We start from the raw sequence: 27,667 nt of genomic DNA, 5'->3' as shown, positions 1-27,667 counted from the left end.
ATTGTAGACATGATAATAAACATGCTACAATGACTGGTTATCAAAAAGGACTTCCCAAATGAAAAATATCATCATTTTACAAAATAAGCCAAAACATGAAAATGTAAACATGTGAATTTTGACATTTTGGCTAAACCAACTTTTGAAACTTTACAAAATGATTTTATAGACTTGAAGAAAGATGTAAACTATTGTTATGAAGTCTATAAACAATGAATGTAGTATTTTATCAAAATACACATATAATGCACTAATATATATATATATATATATATATGACTATATATATATATATACGAAGAAACCAATAAATGTGTGTGTATAGATAATTGAGCTTAAGGTACTTCACACACATAATATAAAATCTAAACTAGATTACCCAAGCTTGATCTTGATCTTCATTGTAGCTCAACTTGGTACACATGCGGATGAAGCTTGAACTTGATCTTTAACTATGAATTGCATGTTGCTTCACTCCACAATTCCGCCAACCTCCATTTGATATCGTCGTTATGGCGCAATCCATCCATCCTCCAACTACGTTGTTTGTCTACAAAACATAGGAATGCACAAACACTAGACAAACAACATTAGTAATAAATTGTTTGTTAAACATCATCAAAACAAGAAGGCCAACAGTAAATGACAAATGAAAATAATAATTCTCTTAATGATATTTTAGTTATTTGCAAATTACACACAAGGGTCAGGTGAGATAAGATTAATTTTCACGGATGTTTTGTGAGACACCCCTAAGCTCAAGAGGTTATGTGAGATAAACACGTTTATCGGGGTTGCGTGCAATACCCCCAAAGTTCAGGGGGTTACATAAATTAACCCTTTATGGTATTAACAAGCTCTATCCTTGTACTAGTTCTTGACATAAAGTGCAAAGAGAAAATTGTGGATAAAAACGAAGTTATGAGAGCTTCATTTCTTGGTTACCTATGAGCAGGTTAATTCTCATTTCCAGTTTGAGGAAAGGGAAGGGTACATTTGATATAACACGAATTTTTACGTACACATCACTTTGAGTTGTAGATGCAGTGTTGAAGTTAATATTATTAATAGTAATGTACGTCAGGGTTCTGGTTTCTCTGTCTTCCGATCTGAAATCTAATTAGAGGGGCCCTGGCTGTTTCATATCGGGTACCCTATTTAGGCCCATATAGTTATTGGGCTCGTCGATAGCCCATATTCCGACTTGTGATGGCCAGGCCCATGTGACTCCAGTAAAAAAAAAAAAACGAAAAAAAAAGAAAAAGAAAAAAAAGAGAACAAAACTATAAATCAACCAGTAATCCGAACTGATCCCGTATGCATAATAAAATAAAGTTCTATTAATTCCCAAAATAAGTACATAATAACACCAAGGTTATAAATGGAACAACAATATCATTTTCCTTAAGAACAAGCTAGACATGAACCGATACAAACCACAAACAAACTAACAGATCGCAATTAAGACTTAAAAAGAGAATTAACAGGTTTATTTCCCCCCCTTCATTTTATGCACGTAAACTAAATCCATCTCTTTTAGACCATATTCATCTCGACTCCATTCCTCTCCTCCTTCACCTTCTTGGCTTCAGTCTCTTCACCGGCAACCTGACAACGAACATCGACGACGGTGACCTCACCTAGTTTCCCTGCGACCGCCACGTCGGCTTCTTCCTTCAACCCCTTCACGTCCTTGTAGATTATGTACAGAATCATTTGCACTAATCCAAAGGTAAATCCCAATATGTTCGGAATCTATTCAAACCAGAACGTACGAATAAACATAAGCTTATGGTAAAAAAAAAAAAAAATACAGGGGTTAGTACGTTAAACAAATACGTTGCGGAGATCTCATCTGCAGTTAAGCATAAAATGTATATTCCAGGGATCGATATATTAAGGGTCAATATTAATTTACCGCGACGTAGATATCTTTGATAAGGAAGCCATAGGAGAACCACACGATGGCACTCAATGTGAGGAAGAAGGATAAAGAGAATGGCATGAACTCGACACTCTTTGTTCTGATCACGATCCTCTACACATCGAAATAAATCAAATTAATTTTCTAGCTATTTCGTCAACAGTCATATATCGAAGTAACTAAATAAGAAGAAAGAATAGCTTACAATTATGCTCAGAGGTGCAGCAAACACACTAACCGCAAATCCCACACAAATCCAACCGAGAAGTTTTTGCCGGCCCCGGCCTTCTGCTAGTAAAAGCGTCGACAGAACAATCAAAGAGAATACTCCCACATTCAGGAGTAAAATCAATTTTGCAGTGTAGACCTACAAAAATTTAACAAAAACCTCTCAGATTAGACCAATCCATGAAAACTTTCGACATGTTTTTTGTGCATGCATACCTTAGCTGTTCTTGGTGCATAAGCAAGATATATGACGATATATATCGTCTCAATGATGCATGCAACTGTGTTAATGGTGATGAGGAGGTACTCGCTGCCCTTGACGAAGGCGTAGTAAATCCATAGCATGGCGCTGAATAGGGCGACGACGTAGGGGACTGACTGGAACCCGTCGGTTGTTTTCCTCCTCCATATTCGATAGAATGTCGGTCTGTAGATAGTTAAGATTGAAATATGTTAGGAGTGAAGTCCTAAAGAGAAAATGTGAAAATGGAGAGAGTATTTTGTAGAAATATAAAGTCTTACACGGGAGCGAGGCACACCATGAATGATATCAAGTTGCCTACAGTACATGAAAATTGAGTTAGAAAGCATAGCTAGAGAGATTAGTATGTCCTTAGTGGATGCATTAAGAAACAAACTCACTGTATGCATAATAGAAAATGTTTCATTTCTTATAAGATGGAGAGATAAAGAGGAAACAAGAAAAAGAGAGAGGATTCATTAAATTATAATCATCTATTATTCTAGGGCATAACTATGAATTGTGTTGCGAAAAGTAGAAATGAGTGCAATTTATAATTAATGGAGACTGCTACTGCTTATATTAATTACATGTAAATCATAATAGTGTAACAATTACGACTGAAGAATTGATCTTCCTGACCTTGAAGAGCATCTCCAACTCAATTATGTACGTTAGGCTAAAAACTCAGGTTTGGACCATGCATAAATAATGAAAAAAAAAAAAAAAGAGTGGAAAGGTTAAGATTTAGTAAAAGTGCTAGTGGGGTTTTGGCCATTATGAGCAACTTTTCTTGATGGTAAAGCCCATCAACACTTCTTGATGTTTGCCACATGAAAACTAAAGAAATAAGCATGCAAATATACTACACATGACCAAAATCTCCTAGCTAGATCCTAGGTTTATTGCATTATATATTTAAAAAAAAAGGAAGAAAAGGAGAGCGAAATATCGTAATAAAACTTTGTTTAAAAAATGTGAGAAAATAATACAAAAAAAGTAGTGAAGGTATATATGCAAAGTATTTTAATTAATTAATACCTAGGAGGCCAAAGGCAAAAGCCCAAGGGTGATCCAAGGATAGCCCTGCCATCTCTTCAGAAAACCACAACAGAGAAGTTGAGGAGGAGGAGGAATGAGGAAGAGGAAGAGCACAAGTAAAGTAGAAACCTAATGGGTTCTGTCCTCTCTCTTGTAAACAAGAAAGAAAGAAACGAACAAACCCAAAGCCTTTGCTCCTTATCTCTCAAAGTCTCAAATACTTTGATTGCACGATCCTTGGCCTTGGGGATGAGGCCCCTTTTATAGTGATCCATAGAGGCTACAGAGAGAGAAGAAGTGGAGGAAGTGGAATTTGGGTGGATATTGATCCACCTCTCAGATATAATTAAAACCACCAAAAAAACATGCATGCTAATAAAAAATTAATGGTATTCAAATCGAGAATTCTAGTGCTTGCCTTGCTAAAAGAAGAGATGCACGTAAGGATAGTGTGGGATAATATTATGATTGTGATTATTTTACGTTATTATAACCAATTAAGTTTGCCCCACTTTTCAAGTGACTCATTTCTCAGAACAAAGGCTTAATCTTTTACCCTTCTGAGATGTTTCTCATAGACTCATACTATACCCAAGTCAGCCGAAGGATCCCAGCCATGATTTTCCACTGGACTTCTTTGGAAGCAATATTTCTCACTTATTTCCTCAAGGAACTAGGCTCTTATAGCTAATTAAGTGCATTTGCATAACCTCTTGTTTTCACCCACATCAAGGATGGGAATTTAAGGAGTTAATTTAGAATTTTCAGTTTCACCAATTATTTTCCTAGCGAACAATTTTTTATTTTTTCCAATTTTCTCATGTTTACTCAATTCTTAAGTTGTTAAGATGTATTCCTTGTTGGGATTTTTAGATCACGAAAAAACCCTGAAAACCACCAAACACAAATAAAATCATACAATATTTAACATGGAAAACGTTCAACATGGAAAAAAACCACATGATCTAAAATAATCCACTATCACCTCTAAATTATAATCTTTTGCACGGATAAAAACTACGAGACTGTCTTTTTCATAGTACCATTGAAGCCCATTCTATTAAACCATGATTACAAGAATATTATCTCACTCTCACTCTCTCTATTTAAAAATCCTAGAATATGATACCTTATTTAGAGACATCACTGACTTGCTCACCTAGTCAACTTTACCTACAAGAAAATTTCTATCTTGTTCTCTAAGAAAGCTACGAGGATTGAGACTAGCCTTCAAATCTAGATTCATCTTGGAGTTTGAGTCGACACCCAGCATATCCTCCCTTGATGAAAAATCTTCAAGTATCTCAACGAGTTCAGAAAAACTCACTCTCTTCTTCTTATTCTTCACATCTCCCTTGTGGACAAGAGTCTGAAAAGAGTCACATGCACTATCAACAGGTCGCTCATTTAAATAGTAAATATGGTTGCTATTATTCTTCTCTCACAAAATTAATTCACCATCTATATACACTTTGCACTATTCTCCTTCACCCATATAGTTGTACCCACGTGATGCCATCTCACTCGATGAAATTAAATTAGCACCACATAATGGTACCTATTTCATATAATGAAGAATTCGAATCTTCCCAGTGTAAAGCTTAAGGTGAACACTCCAAACGCCTTGAATCTTCATATTATCTTATTTCCAACGATGATGTCACCAAATTCTTCATTAAACTTTGATGTGTCAAAATACTTTTTGTTATTACAAATGTGCATAGAGTCTGCATAATCTAACACCTAAGTGTTACTCGTATCAGTACCGGTACTATTCGTCGTCAACACCACATCTTCATTACACACAATTGCCAAAGAGTCCTCATTCTTTCCATTTTTTTAAAGCTTCATTAGTCTAATGCTCTACCAATCATCTCGAAACTGGGAACATTTGAACTGAATAAGACCCTTCTCTCCGCAGTAGCACTTCCTTTCGCTTTCGTCTCGGGTGTAAGATTTTGATCTTCCTTGATAATTGTCACATCTCCCCTTACTCCTCGATTAGAACCTCCAAAAGCTAGTGCACTCTCACCACCGCTAGATGCACTCTTCTTTCTCGTCATTCTTTCATTTTCTAATAGGAATACTGCCACACCATCAAATTTTAAATTCTGCTTTCCTGCAATTATCATATGAACTAATGGCTTGTACAACTTCGGTAGAGAAGATAGTAGGAGTAGCCCCTGCTCTTCTCCTCATTAATATTCATAAGTTGATACACTAGCTGATTAAAGACATTGATGTGTCTCGAATTACAATACATTCTTTCATTTTTTAATGAATAAAGTCACAATTAGTTGATCATCGACTTTGATGCATAAATCCTCTCGAGCTTGTCCTACAACCCTTTGAAAAGATCTCCTATATAATACTGTACTTAATCTCAAGAATGAGTTCCAAAAAATTGTGCTAACTATCTTCTTCCGCATGGAATCCCATTCACCATCCTTCATCCCTACAGGCTTTTGTTAGGCCTTTTCTCCTCTAAAGTATCAACACCTTGCTGCACAAAAAGATCTTGAACCATACATTGTTAGACTGCAAAATTTATCTTTGGAGAAAAGGGAAGAAGTTTGAAATAAGAGAAGCCCAGTTGTAAGGAGAGCTTGATAAATCTATATCTCATGTTTTATGTATGCACACATGTAAAGGGAGCTTGCATATCATATTTTATATATCATATAACTAAGTTTTATACATTTCATGTATCTCACATATTTATTCTTTTGATAGATTTTTTAGTTTGTTATTATCAAAAGGGGGAGATTGTTAGGACCGTGCCTATGCAATCAACTTAGTTTGATGAATAACAGACCTTCATATTAGGCTAACATATTGAGATATTTTATTTATAGGGATCCAAGAATTGATATTTTTGGAAGAGTTTTGATTTAGTTTAGTTTCTAATTTTTTATGGAATGTCTTTTTATTTTAGGAAGTCTAATTATCTTAGGAATGTCTTTTTATTTTAGGAAGTTTAATTGTCTTAGGAATGTCTTTTTAAGTAATATGGACAAAGTTAGAAAGAACAATCAAGTTGTTATTGCACCCATCAAGCAATTAGATGAAAAATTGATGGTCATACATGACGACGTCGCATTGTTGGAGGAGCATCCTCATAGGCACGAGACCAGTTGGATCAATTCCCTTGATCTCGATGCTATTCATTTTAGCGAGGAGAGAACTTTCTCTTGTTAGAAAGATGGCATTTAGTTTACACTTCCTCATAGTGAAGTGAACCAAGTGTAGAAATTGCAAAGCTGAATGTTGGTTCTTTTCTTTTTGTGCAGGGTTCAGATGTTGATAAACATCATCATTTAAAATTGTTTGATGAGGAAGACATAATGATGGGTCATTTGCACAATAAACCATTGCCTAAGAAAACCTACCACAAATTTAAGATGAAGAAGATTGTTGATTTGACTGAGTTTCACCCAATCAAGTCGTTTTAATTTCAGCTGAACTCGAGGACGAGTTTTGTTCATGGAGAGGAGAATGATGGTGAGCCAATAATTAATATTTTTGGAAGAGTTTTGGTTCAATTGAATTTTTATTTTTTTATAGAATGTCTTTTTATTTTAGGAAATCTAAGTATCTTAGAAATGTCTTTTTATTTTAGGAAGTCTAATTATCTTAAGAATGTCTTTTTATTTTTAGAAGTCTAATTATCTTACGAAAGATTATTTTAGTACTTTTGCTTTATTACACCCTACATAAGGGGGATGAACTATATGTTATTTTTTAGATTGGTTATTATTAATCTCAGAATTTTTTCTGTACCTAGAGTTTCTATAGTTTGTGCTGTTTTGCTTGTACGAGAATGAGTAGTTATTTTTTTAATTACACTTTTGCTACATTATTTATACAAGTTATAAAAAGTTGGAATTAATTTTGAAAGTATATAGAGCAAGATAACAAGTTAATCACAATTGATTCTAGAAAAACATCAAGAGTAATATAAATTTTGAGCACATGAGAGTGTCCGTCTCATTTCATGAATTCATAGGAATAAACAAAATTTAACTTAGAGATGATAACTCGAGATATGAATATTTTAGTTAAAGAACACCGACACAGTCAATAACAGTTCGAAAACATATGCTGATACTAAAACTTGCATGAGCCATAACATTTAACTCGATTATCGAATCACCATTATAATAGCTTTTCAAAAAACTCTCTATCTGATCTATAGACTATCGATGGTGCTATTAACCATCGATGATGAAAATGCCTAGAGAGGTTTAGATCATAGTGGTGACAACTTGACCAACAATGGTGAAGTTTGACCATCAATGGTTGGTTGTTAGATTTATGGTTTTTGATCTTGTGCGGTGGTAAAAGTTGATTCCTTCCGAAAGGAGGAAGATTTGTATTGATAAGAATAACTTATTACAAATCAAGAATAAAAAATTATAACAGAAGTGAAGAGAATGTTCTTCTTGTTTAACATGGGTTCTTCGATAGCGATAAGATGCCTCCCTCGAATGCTTGCATAGAGTTTGCTTTCCTTGGACGATCCGATCGAAATTGCAGTTGAGCTTCAGTACACAATAGAAGCTCTTGTGTGATTGAGTTCGATTATACCCGAGCTTGATGAGTATCAAGGTCAAAAGCTTAGAGAGGGCTACAATGCAAGAGTTTGCAGAGAGCTAATGAGTCTCAAATCTGAGAGTTCAGATTGAGTCTACTTCAACAATCCAAGCAAAGAGCTAGGAAGGTTCTACCAAGCAAGCCAATGAAGATATCTGTTTAAAGAGCCTTGAGGGAGCCAATTAGCTAGTCTCCAAAAAGAAGAAGCGAGGAGCCTTAAGAGAAAGTCTCCAAACGATCAAGCCTCTAGTTGAAGAGTCTTGAAAATGCCAAGCTTTTCAACCAAATTGTTAGCTGAACCCCCCTTCACGTTAGCAAAGGGGTCCTATAAATAGGCAAGGGAAAGCATGTGCCATCCATTGATTTGTGGGGGATGCGACCACTAATAGGAGTAAGGAGTAGCATACTCCCCTTATAGCTATGGGATGTGATCACTATAGGGGTGATAGAAGCCATGCCTCATTACCCAGGATGTGGGAAGTGGGTAGGCTAACTCCCACAAGCAAGTAGCCGCTTGCACTGTTTAGACAGGACTGACAGGCTTGCAGGCGAGCTTGAGAGCTGCTTGAATGTTCAGGCAAGCTTGCAAGCGAGCTTGGCGAACAGGCGGGGTCAGCTGACGGGCCCCTCGAGTGTGTGAGCTGGCGTTTGTTGATAAGCAGAGTTCGTGCGGGTGAACTCATTATAGGCGGGCTTGACTCATGCGGGCGAGCAAGACGTTCAGGCAAGGTCGAGCTCGTGTTGGCAAGTTTGATAATCAGGCGAGCTTGACTCGTGCTAGTGAGTAAAGCAAATAGGCGAGGTTGGTGAGGTTGGCGCGTGCAGGTGAGCCAAACAAACAGGTAAGGTTTGGCTTGTGCAGGCGAGCCAAACAAACAAACAAGCATGGCTTGGCCTCAAGCGACCTTGACTTGTGCTGGCAAGTTAAGCAAATAGGCGAGCTTTTGCTTGACCTCTTGAATGAAGGCGAGCTCTACTTATTTTGAGCATGCATGCAAACTCAAATAGGCGAGGTTTGAGCTCTATTGTGTAAAAGTAATTTTTATTGCCTACAAGACCCCCTTCAAAATTTTTAGATCTAAATCAGGTTGCATATGGTCTGGAACACTTTGAATGAAGAAGATCACTGTACATTGGTTTGGAAGAATTTGAGCCCTTTGGTTGAGTTAAGCTCTTTAGGCGGGCTCGATGAAGCGTAGGCGAGCTCGAGTCTTCAGGCGAGCTCAAGCCATTGGCAGGCGAGCTCCAAATGTGGCGGCGAGCTTTAAACATCTCCAGGTGATCTTCATGCTTGTAGGCGAGCTGGATCACTATAGAAGAGGCCCAAGTCGGTGTGCGGACGAGCACATGTCTGCGGACAGTTTCTTTGTGCTCGCCAGCTAAGCGACGCTTCGTCTTCACACTCTTGATCCGAGCCGTTGACTTGGTGGTGTTCTTGATCTCAACCGTCGATTCATCGAGAGATCGTGGCTTAAACCGCAAAACTTGGCCGTTCATTTTGCGAATTCAAACGGCCCACCATGCTCGTGGCCGTTCGATTCAGACTGCTGAATCGAACCGTTGCAGGCGATCTGAGCCGTTCGTTTTGACTGAGCTGGCAAATCTCAGCCGTTGAGATTCACCTATATGAAACATTCATCTCTCTTGCCGAGAGGTTACTGTGCTATCAAAATTTCTCGCTCAAGCTTTTAAAGAAAACCAGAGCCCTTTTCTTCAACTTTCTCCACTCTAAAATGGCCCTAAAGACTAGGTCAAACGCCTCAAAGGGGAAGGGGGAAGCTTCCTCTTCCATCACTGCGCCACTAGCATGGCCCGAACACACCATGATAAGTCCATAACCGGAGAACTTGAAAATGAAGAAGACGAACATACTCATGTTCATCTTACAGTGAGTTTCGTCCATTCAGGCGAGGCTCTGCTATTTTGGTGAAAGCAGAGCCCTCCTGGTGAAAGCAGAGCTCACCAGATATGCGAGCTCGCTAGAATAGCGGAGCCTCGCATGAATGGATGAAACTCTCTGTAAGATGAACATGAGTATGTTCGTCTTCTTTATTTTCAAGTTCTCTAGTTATGGACTTACCATGGTGTGTTTGGGCCATGCCAGTGGCGGCAACGGTGACAACGGTGGCAACGATGGAAGAGGAAGCTTCCCCCTTCCCCTTTGAGGCGTTTGACCTAGTCTTCGGGGCCATTTCGAAGTGGAGAAAGTTGAAGAAAAGGGCTCTGGTTTTCTTTGAAAGCTTGAATGAGAAAATTTGATAGTATAGTAACCTCCCGATGAGGGAGATGAGCGCTTCATATAGGTAAATCTCAACGGCCGAGATTTGCCAGCTTAGTCGAAACGAACGGCTCAGATCGCCTGCAACGGTTCGATTCGGCAGTTCGAATTGAATGGTCACGAGCACGGTGGGGCATTCGGAATTCCAAAATGAATGGCCAAGATTTGGCAATTTAAGCCATGATATCTCGTTGAATCGATGGTTGAGATCAAGAACGCCACCAAGTCAACGGTTCGGATCGAGCGCATAAAGACGAGGCATCGCCTTAGCTGGCGAGTGCAAGAAACCACCTGTACACATGTGATTCGTCTGCCACCGACTTGGGCCTCGTCTATAGTGATCCAACTCACTTGGTGATATTTAAAGCTTGCTCGTACATTTAGAGCTTGCATGCCAATGGATCGAGCTCGCCTGAAGACTCGAGCTCGCCTACGCTTCATCGAGCCCGCTTGAAGAGCTTAACTCAACCAAAGGGCTCAAATTTGCCCAAACCAATGTACAATGATCTTCTTCATTCAAAGTGTTTCAGACCATATGCAACCTAATTTAGGTCTGAAAACTTTGAAGGGGGTCTTGTAAGCAATAAAAACTGCCTTTACACAAGAAAGCTCAAACCTCACCTATTTGAGTTCGCATGAGTGCTCAAAACAAGCAGAGCTCACCTACATTCAAGAGGTCAAGCAAAAGATTTCCTATTTGCTTGACTTGCCAGCAAAAGTCAAGGTTGCCTGAGGCCAAGCCATGCTCGCTTGTTTGTTTGGCTCACCTGCACAAGCCAAACCTCGCCTGTTTGTTTGGCTCGCCTGCATGTGCCAAACCTCGCCAATCTCGCCTATTTGCTTTACTCACCAGCACGAGTCAAGCTTTCCTAATTATAGAACTTGCCAACACGACCTCGACCTCACCTGAATGCCTTGCTCACCCGCATGAGTGAAGCCCGCATGCAGTGAGTTCGCCCGTACGAACTTTGCTTGTCGATGAACGCCAGCTCACATGCTCGAGGGGCCCGCCAACAGACCCTGCCTGTTCGCCAAGCTCGCTTGCAAGTTCGCCTAAACATTCAAGGAGCTCTCAATCTTGCCTTCAAGCCTTCCGTGTCCTTATTCGAGGGAGTGGGAATCGATTCCATATCCGACGAAGTTCAACCTGATTAACTTCACGCCATTTGATAAAAGGGGTTTTCCCACTCAACACTTGATTTACTTTAAGTCCCACCTGATGGTACGATTATTCGTTAGGACCCTTCACGTGCCCGCCTTCGATTGGTACCACCGTCTCAAGGTAAGAAGTATCAATAGTTGCGATGACATGGAGATCATGTTTCTCACCAATTTCTTCGATGACGACAATGAGGTGTCAATCGAAACACTGTTTGATGAAAAGCAAAAGGATGGAGAATCAGTCGAAAACTTCGTCAAGCACTTTCGGAATAAGGCGATGAACTGCCAAGATCCGGTCATGGAGGAATTATCCAAACATGTCATAACAACCTTTTCTTAGACGTGCTGGAAGCTATGGGTGTCACACCATCCAAGACTTGGAAAGAGTTGAAAGTACACGGGGAGTAAGCCGATCGTTTTCTCAAAAGGAAGAAGGCTAAAAAGGTCAACCCACAACTAATGCCCCAAAACAAAACTTCACTCCTCGTGGTAAAGGGAAGGCGCAGGCGAATGCAGTAGATGAAAATCAGACATTCCAATTGCAACCCCAATAGAAACCACAACAACAAGCGCCCAAGCAACAATCGCCTCAATGGCAGCAACGACCTCTAAGGCAACAGAAAGCTTTTGAGCTAAAATTTCCAAAGGAATACTCATTTAAGGAAGACGAGGTCCTCGGTATCTTTAAATACTTGTTGGAGAACGACAAGATCAAGCTACCTCCAATCACCGATCACGAGGGAGCTAAGAAGACTACGAATTCGTGGTACTATGCATTCCACAGAGTAGTTCATCATCCCACTAAGATGTGATATACTCTTAAGGATAAAATTCAAGCCTTGATTGACGTTGGGATTATCACTGCAAAGCAAGCCAAGGAAAAGAAAGTGAGTGCAAACACAGTAAGCATTAGTTTTGGCTCTGTTCCCCTCACGTGGTTTCAACCAGAACTAGTGATAAAAGTAGGGATGAGGATGATTAATGAAGATTCTCACGGACAATGCCAGAACATACTAGTACCACACATGGCTCCCAACGACAAAATTCTTTGGGTTTATCTTGATCTACTTTAAGATAAGCAATGGACATGATCCTCCTCTAAGAAGAAATCCAAGTCCAAAGGCAAGGGGAAATCTTGTCGTGCCACTATAACTATTCTAGAGGAAAATGGCGAAAGAATCCCTACATTCTCACCTTTCGATGATGAGCATGAAGCTTTTGCTACCAGCAAAGAACCGGCCTTTATTACTAAAAGTGGAAACGAATATCGGTTCGACTATTCCAAGATGGCCGATTAGCCAGCTAAATAGGAGGCGGTTACGACCACTCCTAATATTTCTAAAGGAACTTCTCAGCAGCAGTTAACCCCTAAATAAAAGAAGAATGTAGCCAAGCAGAAAGATAAAGATCCCCAGCATCAAGAGGTTCAGAACTCGAAGCAGTCTTGATTCAATCGTCCGATTGGAGGAGATAAACCGGGGAATTCGAACACTCCATACTGTAGGCGTATAAAATTGCTTATAGATCCCTTAGCACAGCTCAGCACAAACCGACGAACCAACGAGTCGACGAGGTTAACGAATCGCACGCAAACGACGCAATAGATCCACTCGCGTGTGGAATCAAGTTAACGGGTTGAAGAGTCAACGAGTCATCCATCCAAGGGCGGACTCGGACGAATCACGATCGAATCAAGATCAGTTTCGGACTCGAACTCAGAAGTGGATTTACTACCAAATCAGGTCAATGATTCAAGTCCGGATAAATCAACCACAGAACCGGATTACGGACTGAACCGAAAATGGAAAACCACGCCTAAGGGGGGCTCGGCCAAGGTCGAGCCCCCTATAGGTGGCTCGGCTCTTGGCCGAGCCACCCATAGGTGGCTCGGTGGCCGAGCCACCTGTGGGGTGTCTTGGTTTTTCCAAGACACCCCTCGGGTGTTTCGAGCTTGCCGAGACACCCCCGGGTGCCTCAGTTTAGTCCGCCGAGCCCCCTATGGGTGGCTCGGCCCAGTGCCGGCCACCTATAGGTGGCCGACCCAGATCTGTGCGCGGGCACAGTTCAGAGAGCCTATAAATAGGCCCCCTTGGTTCATTTTTCAAAGGTTGAAACTTTGAGAGCCGAAACTCTGCCGAATTGAGAATTGAGCTTAGAGTTTTGAAGACTTAAGGACTTGAACATTCAGATCTGGTTCTCGGCGAGCATCCACGTCACAAAAGGCAGGAGTTCGAGAGAGAGAGAGATCAGATCTGAGATCTACACGAGATCATACTCCGGATCAAAGCTTGGCCTTTGATCCCGAGAACTAAGGGCGATTATTTCCTTGGTGAATTAATCCCCCCGGCTATTATTTCCTTCGCGAAATAATACCCGTCAAATCGTGTAGATCCGACCGGATCTAGATCGCGCGGTGGTCCACGGATAAACCCCGACGTTGGCAAAGAACCCACAAAGCGAGCGACCGCAAAACAGGAGCTCGCGATTTGTTCGACAAAAGAGAAAAGTTGTAATTTTTATTTTCTTTTTTGATCTCGTTGTAACCGGATCTTATAAAAAGACCGGATCTTTGTAATCGATAAACTTTTACAAGAGTGTACAATGAACAGTGGGAGCCGCCGATCTCGCTGCCGAGATCGGAGCGTCGCAGCCGCGGATCTCAATCCCGGTCGTGGAGGAGGTCGAATACGAGTTCGACCAGCAGAAGTTCGAGGAATACTTGTCGTCCTCGTCCGGATCTACCTCCCCCCGCAAGTCCAAGAAGTTCTCCTCCAGGAGAAAAGCTCGTTGGTTTGAAGAAGTTCAGAACGCTAACGAAGCTCTCACCCCGGCTGACGTCAAAGTTGCGTCGGGTGAAGTTCCACCGACCTCCAACGAGGTCAAACCTATTCTTACCGACGCCTCTACTATTGAGGGCGTTGTGACTCTCTCAAAGAGAGCCCGCCAGAGGCGACGTCAACGCCTTGCGCGGCAACTCGCTAAGGCGATGGAGTCTACAGACGGAGTCCGCTACAACGCGGATTTGAAGAACAGGGGAGGCAAACAGCCTCAACAACTGAAGAATGACAGCTCCTCCAAGCCGCCAACGAGCGAATGGATCCGGGTCAAACGGAACCGTTCGATGCTTGAAGAGCAGATTCACAAACGCCGTGCGTTACTCACACAAGCAAAAATTCTTGTGCAGGAGGCCAAGAAATTGGAGGGAGAAAGAGTGGCCAAGAAGCCGCCATGTTCGACACTCGAAGAGCGGATTCACAAACGCCGCGCATTGCTTGCACAAGCAAAAATTCTTGTGCAAAAGGCTGAGAAATTGAGGGAAGAAAAAGTGGCCAAAAAGCCGCCATCAACCCGCCAAGTGTGGAGGCCGAAGCAGCCTCCAACCAAAGTTCAACCCCCGGTGAAACAACCCATATCGCCGACAATTCCAGCAACTACTCCGGGAGATCACGCAGAATCATCCCGAAAGAAGAAGCCAGTTTTGGGGCGCCTCGGTCCACTTCCCGATGAGAGAGTCAAGGCTCCAGTTCAAGAGCGTTTGGGCCCGATGAAGAAGCTCACAACGACTCAACACGCTAGGGGTCGCCGTCACCTCCAACGTGACAAAGAAATCAAGGCAGCTACGCGCACCAATTTGCGCATTGAAGTCCAAGAGCCCGCTGAGAACTCACGCCCAAAAAGGCATGTTTCGAGGCGTGTAACTTTTGAAAGCCCAAAGAAAGCAGTTCACCCTCAGAAGGAAACATTATCATCTGATGATGATAATGTTATACCTGAGAAGTCGTGCCAACACACGATAGGTCAAGCAGACAAATTATACTATCGTGTTGGGGGTACGAGTAAAACCAGGAAGTGGAGTCTCCGAGAACAGGAAACTCAATGCCCCTATTCCAAACTCATTCGGGCAGTATTGTCTAAGTGCAACTGCATCAAGGCGGTCCCCGAAAGAGTTTCGGTTTTCGAAAGACTTAGTACCGAAATGCCAAAACCAAGGCCTAGGCGTTTCCGACGAAGAAGAACGGTGGTTGAAGATGGAGAACTTCCGAGTGTCACCACTAATATGACCAGCAAGGGGACATTGGCACGGGATAATCTCGAGTCGATTCTGAAAGCATCCCGGCCTAGAACCCGTCTGCAGTCCGGAACCATCAAGCGAGCAACCTATGGTAGGGTTCGAACAAGACTCCCTTCAGAAGATGAAGAATCTGATGCTGGCTCCACGGTTGCATCAGATAATACGGTATCCAGCAAGGGACAACCCCGCGAGGCACTTATGATAAGTGCGGAGCAAGTGGCCAAAATGCTTGAAGACGCCTTAGCTAAGCAACAGGAAACCTTCAGGTTCAAAATGCAGATGGCCATGCAAAACATGAGAGAAATGCATGACTAACAAATCCAAGCATTTACGAACCAGCAAGGCGAGCCAAGTCGTCATAACCCGGTTAATCTAGAAGATGAGGACACAAATGCGAATGAGACGCATAATGCCAATAATCCCCCCGTCAATGCAGGGGGTGGTAGAGCAAAATCAATACGTTGATTTCCGCTCAAGAGATGAAGAAGACGGGTATTCCTTGTCCATACCCAAGAGAATGGGAATCAATCCCATATCCGGCGAAGTTCAACCTAATTAACTTCACGCCGTTTAATGGGATGGGTTCCCCCACTCAACATTTGATTTACTTCAAATCACACCTGGGGGTTATCTCTGGTAATGAGCCTCTGATGGTACGGTCCTTCGTTGGCACTCTGCGTGGAGCCGCTTTCGATTGGTATCGCCACCTCAAACCAGGAAGCGTAAATAGCTGGGATGACATGGAGACCAAATTCCTCGCCAACTTCTTCGACGACGACACAGAGATATCCATTGGGTCATTGCTTGATGAGAAACAGAAAGACGGAGAGTCAGTCGACAATTTTGTTAAGCGCTTCCGTAACAAGGCAATGAATTACAGAGATCCTGTTACAGAGGAGTTCATCCTGCAAACATGCCACGATAATCTCTCCATCGATGTCCTGGAAACCCTGGGGGTCGTACCATCCAAAACTTGGAAAGATTTGAAAATGCGCGGCGAACAGGCTGAACACTTTCTTAAAAGAAAGAAAGCTGAGAAAAGCCAACCGATGACATCTACAATCGCTGTGAACGTGACTCTCGATCCGAGGTTCCAAAAGGAGTATTCTTTCCAAGATGATGAAGCTCCAGCCATATTGGAATACCTCCTCGCCAATGATAAAATCGAGCTACCGCCTATTAAAGATCAGGAGGGTGCTAAGATGATTACAGATCCAAACTACTGTGCATACCACAGAAGGATTCTTCATCCCACCAATATTTGCTTCGGACTCAAAAACAAAATCCAAGCCCTAATCGACACCGGCGTCATAATGGCGAAACAAGCCGATTAAAGATGAGAATACTCCATTGGGTACACGAGTATAAACTATTTTCCCTGACTCCGATAAGTATACGAGTATAAACTGCGTCTCCATCTTACTCCAATAAGGTATATGAGTATAAACTGTTCCCTATTTTTGGTTGAGAAGGTCCTGGAGAATATTTTTCTAAATATTCTTAAGGATAACTCAACAACACTACGCCGGACAACGCGTCACAAATAAAGACTCAACGTCAACATTCGAAGAGTCAGTTCTATGTTGAACCAACAAACACGAGCTAAAGATCATAAAATCAGGAATCGACTTCAAATTCGAAATTCCGACAATGGTCAGACAATAAATGCAGCACCGAAAACCTTACAGATATTCGACAAAGCACCGAATAGCCTGAAGGATTGAAAGAATCAAGAATAGAAGAAACCGACGAACCAACGAGGCGACGAGGTTAACGAATCGCACGCAAACGACGGAATAGATCCACTCGCGTGCGGAATCAAGCTAACGGGTTGAAGAGTCAACGAGTCATCCATCCAAGGGCGGACTCGGACGAATCACGATCGAATCAAGATCAGTTTCGGACTCGAACTCAGAAGTGGATTTACTGCCAAATCAGGAATCGGATTTACTGCCAAATCAGGTCAACGATTCAAGTCCGGATAAATCAACCACAGAACCGGATTACAGACTGAACCAAAAACGGAAAACCACGCCTAAGGGGGGCTCGGCCAAGAGCCGAGCCACCTATAGGTGGCTCGGCCCAGAGCCGGCCACCTATAGGTGGTCGGCCCAGATCTGTGCGCGGGCACAGTTCAGAGAGCCTATAAATAGGCCCCCTTGGTTCATTTTTCAAAGGTTGGAACTTTAAGAGCCGAAACTCTGCCGAATTGAGAATTGAGCTTGGAGTTTTGAAGACTTAAGGACTTGAACATTCAGATCTGGTTCTCGGCGAGCATCCACGTCACAAAAGGCAGGAGTTCGAGAGAGAGAGAGAGATCAGATCTGAGATCTACATGAGATCATACTCCGGATCAAAGCTTGGCCTTTGATCCCGAGAACTAAGGGCGATTATTTCCTTGGTGAATTAATCCCCCCAGCTATTATTTCCTTCATGAAATAATACCCGTCAAATCGTGTAGATCCGACCGGATCTAGATCGCGCGGTGGTCCACGGATAAACCCCGGCGTTTGTAAAGAACCCACAAAGCGAGCGACCGCAAAACAGGAGCTCGCGATTTGTTCGACAAAAGAGAAAAGTTGTAATTTTTATTTTCTTTTTTGATCTCGTTGTAACCGGATCTTATAAAAAGACCGGATCTTTGTAATCGATAAACTTTTACAAGAGTGTACAATGAATTCAATGAAGGCAATTTTTCCCGCGAACACATACCGCTTTGATGTTATGGCCTAACTGGCTAACATCCCAGTGAGGATAACTCTATATGAGTTATTGCGTCTGTCCAAAGACACCAGAGAGGCCCTACAAGAAGCCCTGGCCGATTCCTATGTATTCCTCACCCAGATCAAGCCGATCCCCAAAGAACCGGAGTCTTTAGCTCAACACTGCAACCTTGTAGACAAATAATTTCCTTGCATCACCTTTGTTTGCGTCAGGAACAAGTTCTGTTGTAGAATTCATTATAACTGTTTATCGATTACAACGAATACAAAAGAGTGAGCTTCGTACTTTGTAAAACTACTCTTTATAACAACAAAAATCAAATTACAAGCTCCTTAGAAACAAACGCAGGATCGTTGTTTGGATCGCTGCTTACGTGGGATCTTTCCCTGTGCCGGGGGTGCGTTAGCCCGTGGACCACTGATTCACAGATTCTGATTGAATCGTGAAGGTTTTAGGAATTCTTCATTCGTTTATCGAAGTAAGAATTTGAAGCGAATATCTTATCGATGTAAGATGTTCACTCTTCTAAAGATCAAGTCAGAGCTTAGATCTCTAGGAATCGCCAAAAGCTTCTTGAGGATGTTTGTGAAGAAGGAAGACTCTCTCTCTTGCTCTAATTCACCAAAATCTCAACCTTCTCTGCTCCAATCTGCTCTCTCCCCTTTATTTCGTGTCTAGGGAGGTATTTATAGGGGTAGGAATGCATAACAATGGAAACGGGGGCGAGATAACTGACCAAACAACTGTTCTTTGGCCGCGCCAGTCCATGCTGTCGCGGCTATTGGCGCGGCAGTATGGACTGCCGCGGCCAAAGGAGCGGTTACCACCACGTTTCATCGTGCCTGAAACTGTTCTCCCACGATCTTTAACCACCTTTTTCATGGTTTAACTGCTTGTCCACATCAGCACACGTTTTATCTCTGATATGCCGCCACGTGGACTTCAAATAATCATCATATAACTGCCTTGTAACCACCATAGCACGCCCTATAATAGCCGCTGCACCTTAGGCTGTGCGGCACCATAGGCTATCGCGCCTTAGCCGTGGCACCATGGGCTGCCGCGCCTTAGCCGCGGTACCATGTACTACCGCGCCTCAGTCGCGCCGCCATGTACTGCCTGTTGATGTGTATATTGTTCTTCCATGTTGTCTCGCTTCCTTTGAATGATCCCCTCTGATTAAGAGAATAGCGTTTATCGTCTTCTCTTTGCCTTGAGTGGTATTTGGATGTCTGTAAGCATTTTTTGATGCCTACAGATACCCCCTCCAAAGTATCTCAGACTCATCATTTTGGAGAGGAGTTTGGGATACTTTGGATATGATAAGTTTTCCTTACAATTTCTTCAGTACTTTGTTGAGGAAGTTGCATAAGATGGTCTATAAATGGCTTTAATTATTGACTTCTTTATCTTTTAGCCCATTCAGTGCTTTGTAGAATAGCTAAAATTCCTCCGGTGCTGTGTTTATCGCGTGGCCTTGTCGAAGTCTTGAATTAGAACTGCCATCGAAGAACGGAGAAATAGTTTATACTCATATACTATATTGGAGTGTTTGGGAAATAGTTTAACCTCATATACCCGTTGGGAGGTTCAAGGAGATGCAGTTTATACTCATATACTCATCGGAATGTTTGGGAAATAGTTTAATCTCATATACCCATTGGGAGGTAGCCAGGTTATTCTTAAGAATATTCTAAGTGATATTCTCCAGTAACTTCCTGTTGGGGGTAGGGGAACAGTTTAAACTCGTGTACCTATTGGAGTATTCAGGTCTCTTTTTTGTTGGTAGAGGTGAACCCAATGATGGAGAGGAAGAATTTTATATTCTATCTCATGGTCTCTTTTTTGTTGGTAGAGATAAACCCAAAAAATCAGAGAGGAAGAATTTTATATTCTATCTCCTGGTCCCTTGTTTGTTGCTAGAGATAAACCCAGAATCGGAGATTAGGAATTTTATATTCTATCTCCTGATGCAAAAGAAGCTCAAAGTGGGATCTCCACTTAGAGAATCTGGACTGGTTTGAATAATCCTGACTGTCATAAGGTTTAATTATTCAATTCAAAAGTAGACCTCTCGTTCATGAAATGAATCGAAAGAGAATATTGATTGTGGCCCTAACTGTAGTAAGGTTTGACCAAGTGGGAGTTTTGAGACAATCCTAACTGTTTAAAGGTTTGATCGAATGAGAATTTGAGACGATCCTAACTGTTTAAATGTTTGATCGTTTAATTTGTAGACCTCTCGTTCATGGAAGGAATCGAGAGGGGATTTTAGCTTTGGTCCTAACTGTTTAAAGGTTTGACCAAATGGAAACTTGAGACGATCCTAACTGTTTAAAGGTTTGATCGTTCAATTTGTGGACCTCTCGCTCATGGAAGGAATCGAGAGGGGATTTTAGCTTTGGTCCTAACTGTTTAAAGGTTTGACCAAATGAGAATTTGAGACGATCCTAACTGTTTAAAGGTTTGATCGTTCAATATGTGGACCTCTCGTTCATGGAAAGAATCGAGAGGGGATTTTAACTTTGGTCCTAACTGTTTAAAGGTTTGACCAAATGAAAATTTAAGACGATCCTAACTGTTTAAAGGTTTGATCGTTCAATTTGTGGACCTCTCGTTCATTGAAGGAATCAAGAGGGGATTTTGGTTTTGGTCCTAACTGTTTAAAGGTTTGACCAAGTGAGAGTTTTGTGAGGGAAGATTGATCCAACAAAGTGATCGAATCTCATCTCAGCAAAAGAGTATTCGGAAATCACCGTGGGGATGTAGTGTTTATCACTTTGTTTGTAATGATCAGGTTATCCCTAAAAAAAAATTACATATAGCATTCTTCCGGGAACTTCCCGTTACATGAACCATCCACCCCTAGCTTCCTTCGCGAAACTGGGTCTAACATCATACTGAGTTACATGACCGGGTTATCCTTAAGAATATTACATGTAAAAATTCTCCAGGAACTTCCCGTCAAGAGTGGGAAACAGTTTAGACTCATATACCTATTGGAGTATTCAGGAGCAGTTTATACTCGTATACTCTTTGGAGTGAGGGAAAATAGTTTATACTCGTGCACCCAATGGAGTTAGAGTCGTCTTTACTTGGCTTGTTTCGCCGTTATGATGCCGGAGTCAATTAAGGCTTGGATTTTGTTTTTGAGTCCAAAACAAACCTTAGTGGGATGAAGAACCCTTCTGTGGTATGCACAGTAGTTTGGATCCGTAATCCTCTTAGCTCCCTCCTGATCTTTAATAGGTGGTAGCTCGATTTTATCATTGGCGAGGAGGTATTTCAATATGGCTGGAGCTTCATCATTTTCGAAAGAATACTCCTTTTGAAACTTCGAATCGAGAGTCGTGTTCTCAGTGATTACAGATGTCGTCGGTCGGCTTTTCTCAGCTTTCTTTCTTTTAAGAAAGTGTTCAGCTTGTTCACCACGTATTTTTAAATCATTCCAAGTTTTGGATGGTACAACCCCCAGGGCTTCCAGGACATCGATGGAGAGATTATTGTGGCATGTTTGCAGGATGAATTCCTCTGTAACAGGATCTCTGCAATTCAGTGCCTTGTTACGGAAGCGCTTGACAAAATTGTCGACTGACTCTCCGTCTTTTTGCTGCTCATCCAGAAGGGTTCCGATTGACACTTCGGTGTCATCATCGAAGAAATTACCGAGGAACAAACTTTCCATGTCATCCCAGCAATTGATGCTCCCTAGCTTGAGACGTCGGTTGCAATCGAAGGCGGGCCCACGAAGGGTGCCAACGAATGACCGGACCATTAAAGCCTCATTTCCAGAGATCATGCCCAAATGAGACTTGAAATAAATCAAGTGTTGAGTAGGCGAGCTTTTCCCGTCAAACGGTGTGAAGTTAATCAGATTAAACTTTGCCGGGTATGGTATTGAATCCTATTCTCTTGGATAGGGATACAGAATACCCGTCTTCTTTACTTCCTGAGCGAACATCAAAACATTGACTTTGTTTTCAAGGTCTTGCATTTTTTTATTCTCATCTTCATCTCTCTTTGAGTGATGTTGAGCAGAAATAATTGGGCCACCCCTAGTGTTATTAAGAGGTGGAATTGAACCACCCCCAATATTGTTGTTGGGAGGATCCGTTGAACCACCCTCAGTATTATTATCATTGGGAGGTGTATCATCCATAATGACTTCATCCACTTCTGGATCACTATCATCTACAACATTCTGAGTGTGGCGGCTGGATTCAGCTCGCTGACTGGACTCGGGAGGTTGAGGCCGATGAGCTAGCAATTCTCTCATTTGTTGGATAGCCAACTTCATCTCTGTCTTCATCTCAGCTCTAATTTCTTCACGTTGCTTGGCTAGAGCTTCTTGAAGCATTTGAGCAAACTGATCAGGGGTGATTGTGAACATTTCTCTGGTTTGCCCCGTGCTAGACATTGTATCATCAGAAGCAATGGCTGAACAAGTGTCTGAAAGTTCATCCTCCGAGGATATCCCTTCATGCATTCTCTTGTAATCCCTCCGTTGAGCAATTCTTGGATTGACTTTTCCTCTCGGGGAAAAGTCAGGATTTGAGTCACTTGAATGCCGCTTAGACTTTCTTTTATCAACCATGTTGATGGTGACTTTAGGGAATTCGTCATCTTAGACAGCTGATCTTCTCTTGCGGAAATGTCTTGGCTCAGGCTTCGTTATTTCGGTGAAAAGCCTCTGGAACACTGAGACTCTTTGTAGGATGGCTTCTCGTTTAGAGTAGTCACATTTTGACAGTACTACTCTAATGAGTCGCATACAGAAACAATGAGAGCTCATTTCTCGGACAATCCTCTTTCGAGTTTTGTTCACACCCCCAGCTTGATAGTACAACTCATCGGTATAATTACCGGAGAATCCTATCGTCTGTTGGTATGAGCCCCCAGGTATAACAATGTCTTTTGACGAACATGTCTTCTTCTGAGGATGTAAAGCCTTGTTGGCGTTCTCAGGACAACTTGTTGTCGCATTTGAGCGATCCAAGATCACGCCAGGAATCGCATGTTTAGAACCACCCCCTTGCGAGTGCAGAGTCTTAACGGGCTCCTGAGTTTCATTACGAACTCCCAAACGGGTAGAAATTAGGGTTTTCCCATCTTGGAGTTGTTTTGACTTGATAGGAGGATACTTACGACCCCCAGTGTAAGAATCTATTTGGGGTTCATTCACCGGACCCAAGCGTTCTTTGACCGGAGCTTTGCCTCGATCTTCAGGTAAAGGATCGAGGCCATCCGCCATTATAATTTTGGATTTCGACAGGTCAGGACTGACCCAGGGTTTCACTGGTGACACAGCGGGTGTTGACACAGTAGACGGACCCGGAATGGACGTTGATGGAGTCGAAGGAGTGCTTGGTGTCGCGGTCGAACAGTGTGCCACGGCAGCGGAGACTACCGCGGTTGAAGGAGATGCCACGACAGTATGAGCTGTCGCGGTTGAAAGAAGCGCCGCGGCAGTGAAGACTGCCTCGGTCAAAGGTTGTGTTCTGCAGACCCAATTTTCGTACGAGTTTGGATTTGGGGATCCATACTTTGTGATTCTTTGGTGCTTCCTTAGACACTGTTTTCTTCTTTCCTTCTCGTCTTTGTTGTAAAAGAGCACGAGCACGAGCGGTGTTTGCCATGCGCTTTTGTATGCGTTCTTTGAGGGTCGAACGGGCCCTTTTGACAAGAGTCCATTCCTCCGACGTAAGTTTTGCTGAGATGTGAGTGATTTGACGTTGAGGCGACTGAACCACTTGATGTTTCCTCGATTCTAAGTCCGCATAGTAACGAACTCCATCGGTTTGTTCCAAGGCCTTAGCCAATTGACGAGCGCGGCGTTGGCGTCACCTCTGACGAGCCCTCTTCGTCAGAGTTGGCGAACTTCGATCGAACGACTCCTTAATTAGGGTGGAATCATTATGAGCAGAGCTTCCGGCTTTGGGGGTCGCCGAGATAATGTTTCGAGGCAAGGTCTCAACAACGATTGGGCGAGAGTCTTCACTTTTAGCCTTCTTTGGCGTATAAGCCTTCTTCAATGATGATATCCTCTTGTACTTGCGAGATAATGAAGATCTTGAAGAGGATGACGAGAGATATTTCTCAAACTTGGTTTGGTCAAACTCGTATTCGACCGTGGATTCAACTGGAATCTTGATCGACTGCGATACGACGGTCTCGGCAGCGAGACCGTTGGCTCCCACTGTGGTCGCCAGTTTGTTTGCGTCAGGAACAAATTCTGTTGTAGAATTCATTATAACTGTTTATCGATTACAACGAATACAAAAGAGTGAGCTTCGTACTTTGTAAAACTACTCTTTATAACAACAAAAATCAAATTACAAGCTCCTTAGAAACAAACGCAGGATCGTTGTTTGGATCGCTGCTTGCGTGGGATCTTTGCCTGTGCCGGGGGTGCGTTAGCCCGTGGACCACTGATTCACAGATTCTAATTGAATCATGAAGGTTTTGGGAATTCTTCCTTCGTTTATCGAAGTAAGAATTTGAAGCGAATATCTTATCGATGTAAGATGTTCACTCTTCTAAAGATCAAGTCAGAGCTTAGATCTCTAGGAATCGCCAAAAGCTTCTTGAGGATGTTTGTGAAGAAGGAAGACTCTCTCTCTTTCTCTAATTCACCAAAATCTCAAGCCTTCTCTGCTCCAATCTGCTCTCTCCCCTTTATTTCGTGTCTAGGGAGGTATTTATAGGGGTAGGAATGCATAACAGTGGAAACGGGGGCGAGATAACTGACCAAATAACTGTTCATTGGCCGTGCCAGTCCACACTGCCGGCCGCAGCACCATAGGTTGTCGCGCCTTAGCCGCGGCACCATAGGCTGCCGCGTCTTAGCCGCGACACCATAGGTTGCCGCGCCTTAACCGCGGCACCATGGGTTGCTGCGCCTTAGCCGCGACACCATGGGCTGCCGCGCCTTAGCCGCGGCACCATGTACTGCCGCGCCTCAGCCGCGCCGCTATGTACTGCCTGTTGGTGTGTACATTGTTCTTCCATGTTGTCTCGCTTCCTTTGAATGATCCCCTCTGATTAAGAGAATAGCGTTTATCATCTTCTCTTTACCTTGAGTGGTATTTAGATGTCTGTAAGCATTTTTTGACGCCTACAACCTTCACCAAGGAAGATATGCAAGTAAGAAATTCAAAGCATGACAGACCTTTATATTTCACTGGATACATTGGCTTCAACGTTGTTAATCGGATCCAAATCGATCCGAGTTCCGCTATTAGCATCATGCCGCTTCGATTGATGTACAACCTCGAAATTCCAGCCAACAAGTTGGCCTCCATAGGTATCATCATCTACAGGTTCAACACCAGTGAGACTAGACCATTGGGCAAAATCCAAGTAAAGTGTCAGCTTGGAGATCTAAAATCCGAAGTCACATATTATGTGATAGACGCAGAAATCTCCTATAACTTACTATTGGGTTGACCCTGGATCCATGGTAACGTTATAGTTCCTTCTATCCTCCACCAGTGTCTTAAGTATGTAGATGCTAATAATGAGGTTAAGACAATGATCACGGATAAGCAATCATTTAAGGGATTGAAAAACTATTTTACTGATTCCCTTCTTTACAGTTCTAAGTTTGACACTAAACCATCGGCCTAAGGCACAGACAGTGGAGAAGAAGCTAACACTGAAGCTGGGCTTGATTACAATGGAGGTTTTGTATTGAATGCCATTGTACCATTTGTAATCAATCTTGACGGTGGAGAATCGTCAGATGGTAGCTATAATTGGCAACTTGCCAAAAAAGCAATAAATGATGATTTAAAGTACTCGTCTTCTCTTGATGAGATAATGAAAGGATTATACGATGATCCTGATTTACACATGCCGCTCCTATCATCTTACGTGACAGAGAAGTGTATCCAAAAAAGGGGTCAAAAGGAGATAATTTACAGGAAAGGCGAGGTGTCTCTAATGTCGAACCATTTTTCAAGAGATGATAGTGACGATGAGAAGCCTGCTCCTCACTTATCTAGGTACATTTCAAAAGCACATAACCTCATGGAAAAGTGGGGATACAATCTAACACTTGGAGAAGGACTTTGCTTCGGTCGAGGTCCTCGAGTTCCGACTAAGGTTACGTATGTCCCAAAAAGGAAACCTGATAATTACTACTGGTTTAGAAGAGGTCCAGGCTATGTCTCTTCATTAGAGGATGAATGCTATTGGCAGATTGGAGATCAATTGGCCAAAGACGGAAATTTATCCGATGCTTCGGGTTGGGGCTCCGATGCCAGCCTTGGAGAGATGCTCAAAGAGATGATGTCGAATATGACTACGGTCAATCCCGTTACAATCGAGGAAGATGACCAACTACTAACTTGGGAAGATCCTTGGATCTATCACCTAAATATCCAATATGGTGACCAATATGAGCAAAGAGAACCTGCCACTAAGGATAAAATGGTCCAAGTAAACATGGGTGACAAAGCCAATTTGAAACCTATATTCATCAGTGATAGCCTTCCACCAGACGAGAAAGAAGAATTGATTACTCTTATTAGAGAATATATCGATGTTTTCACCTGTAACTATGAAGACATGCCAGGACTTGATCCGAACATGACGATGCATCATCTCAACATCAAATCAGATACCAAACCTGTTAAGCAACAGCAAAGACATTTCACCCACAAATTATGGAGGCGATTAAGGCTGAAGTTAAAAAGCTAATTAATTTAGGCTTTATCCAGGAAGAACAACATCCTGATTGGCTCACGAACATCATTCCGGTTCTAAAGAAGAATGGAAAAATCAGGATCTACATTGATTTCAGAGACCTGAACACTGCCTGCCCGAAAGATGACTTTCCTCTCCCTATCACGGATGTCATCCTCGACAACACATATAGGTTCGAGAGAATGTTATTTATGGAAAGATTCTTAGGATACAATCAAATCAAGATGTATCTGGATGATGAGAAGCATACCACCTTTAGGATACCTCTCAGCATCTTCTGTTACACAGTCATGCCATTCGGCTTGAAGAACGTAGGCGCTACGTACCAACGAGCAATGATGAAGATTTTCTAGGAACACATTTGGAAAACCGTCGAGTGCTACATTGATGATTTGGTCGTTAAAAGCTGCAACAAAGATGACCGTATTAAACACTTGAGGACAATATTTGATCTCATGCGAAGTCATCAATTGAAGATGAACCCTACCAAGTTTTTCCTTGGAATGTCCAGTGGCAAATTCCTCAGGTTCATTGTCACCATGAAGGGCATCCATATTGATCCCAACAAAGTGAAGGCGATAAATGAATTGCAACCCCCGAGAAACATCAAGAAACTCAGGGGACTACAAGGAAGACTGGCTTACACCCGGAGATTAATTTCATACCTGTCCGAGAAATGTCAACTATTCTCGAAGCTCA

General features: G+C 42.4%; 1 protein-coding gene across 1 annotated transcript; it reads right to left on the bottom strand.

The window, feature by feature from the left end:
• LOC109825443 (bidirectional sugar transporter SWEET14-like) lies at positions 1,323 to 3,655 on the bottom strand. The gene is made up of 6 exons (XM_020392296.1): positions 3,435 to 3,655; positions 2,675 to 2,711; positions 2,369 to 2,579; positions 2,130 to 2,291; positions 1,919 to 2,038; positions 1,323 to 1,755 (listed from the first exon to the last, which is right to left on the bottom strand). Exons 1-6 carry the CDS (start codon positions 3,484 to 3,486, stop codon positions 1,537 to 1,539), a joined length of 801 nt encoding a protein of 266 aa, XP_020247885.1. The 5' UTR covers positions 3,487 to 3,655; the 3' UTR covers positions 1,323 to 1,536.

This window comes from Asparagus officinalis, chromosome 10, assembly GCF_001876935.1.
Source record: "Asparagus officinalis chromosome 10, Aspof.V1, whole genome shotgun sequence".
Classification (NCBI taxonomy): Eukaryota; Viridiplantae; Streptophyta; class Magnoliopsida; order Asparagales; family Asparagaceae; genus Asparagus; species Asparagus officinalis.
The sequence above is the reverse complement of the archived record's forward strand: the minus strand, read 5'-3'. Positions and strand labels throughout refer to the sequence as shown.

Bases quoted from the DNA above. Each gene is read 5' to 3' on its own strand.
- LOC109825443 (XM_020392296.1), bottom strand. From the start codon at position 3,486: ATGGCAGGGCTATCCTTGGATCACCCTTGGGCTTTTGCCTTTGGCCTC. The intron at 2,292-2,368 runs GTATGCATGCAC...AAATTTTTGTAG, and splicing joins ATGCACCAAGAACAGCTAAG to GTCTACACTGCAAAATTGAT. The intron at 1,756-1,918 runs GTAAATTAATAT...TGGTTTGAATAG, and splicing joins TCAAAGATATCTACGTCGCG to ATTCCGAACATATTGGGATT.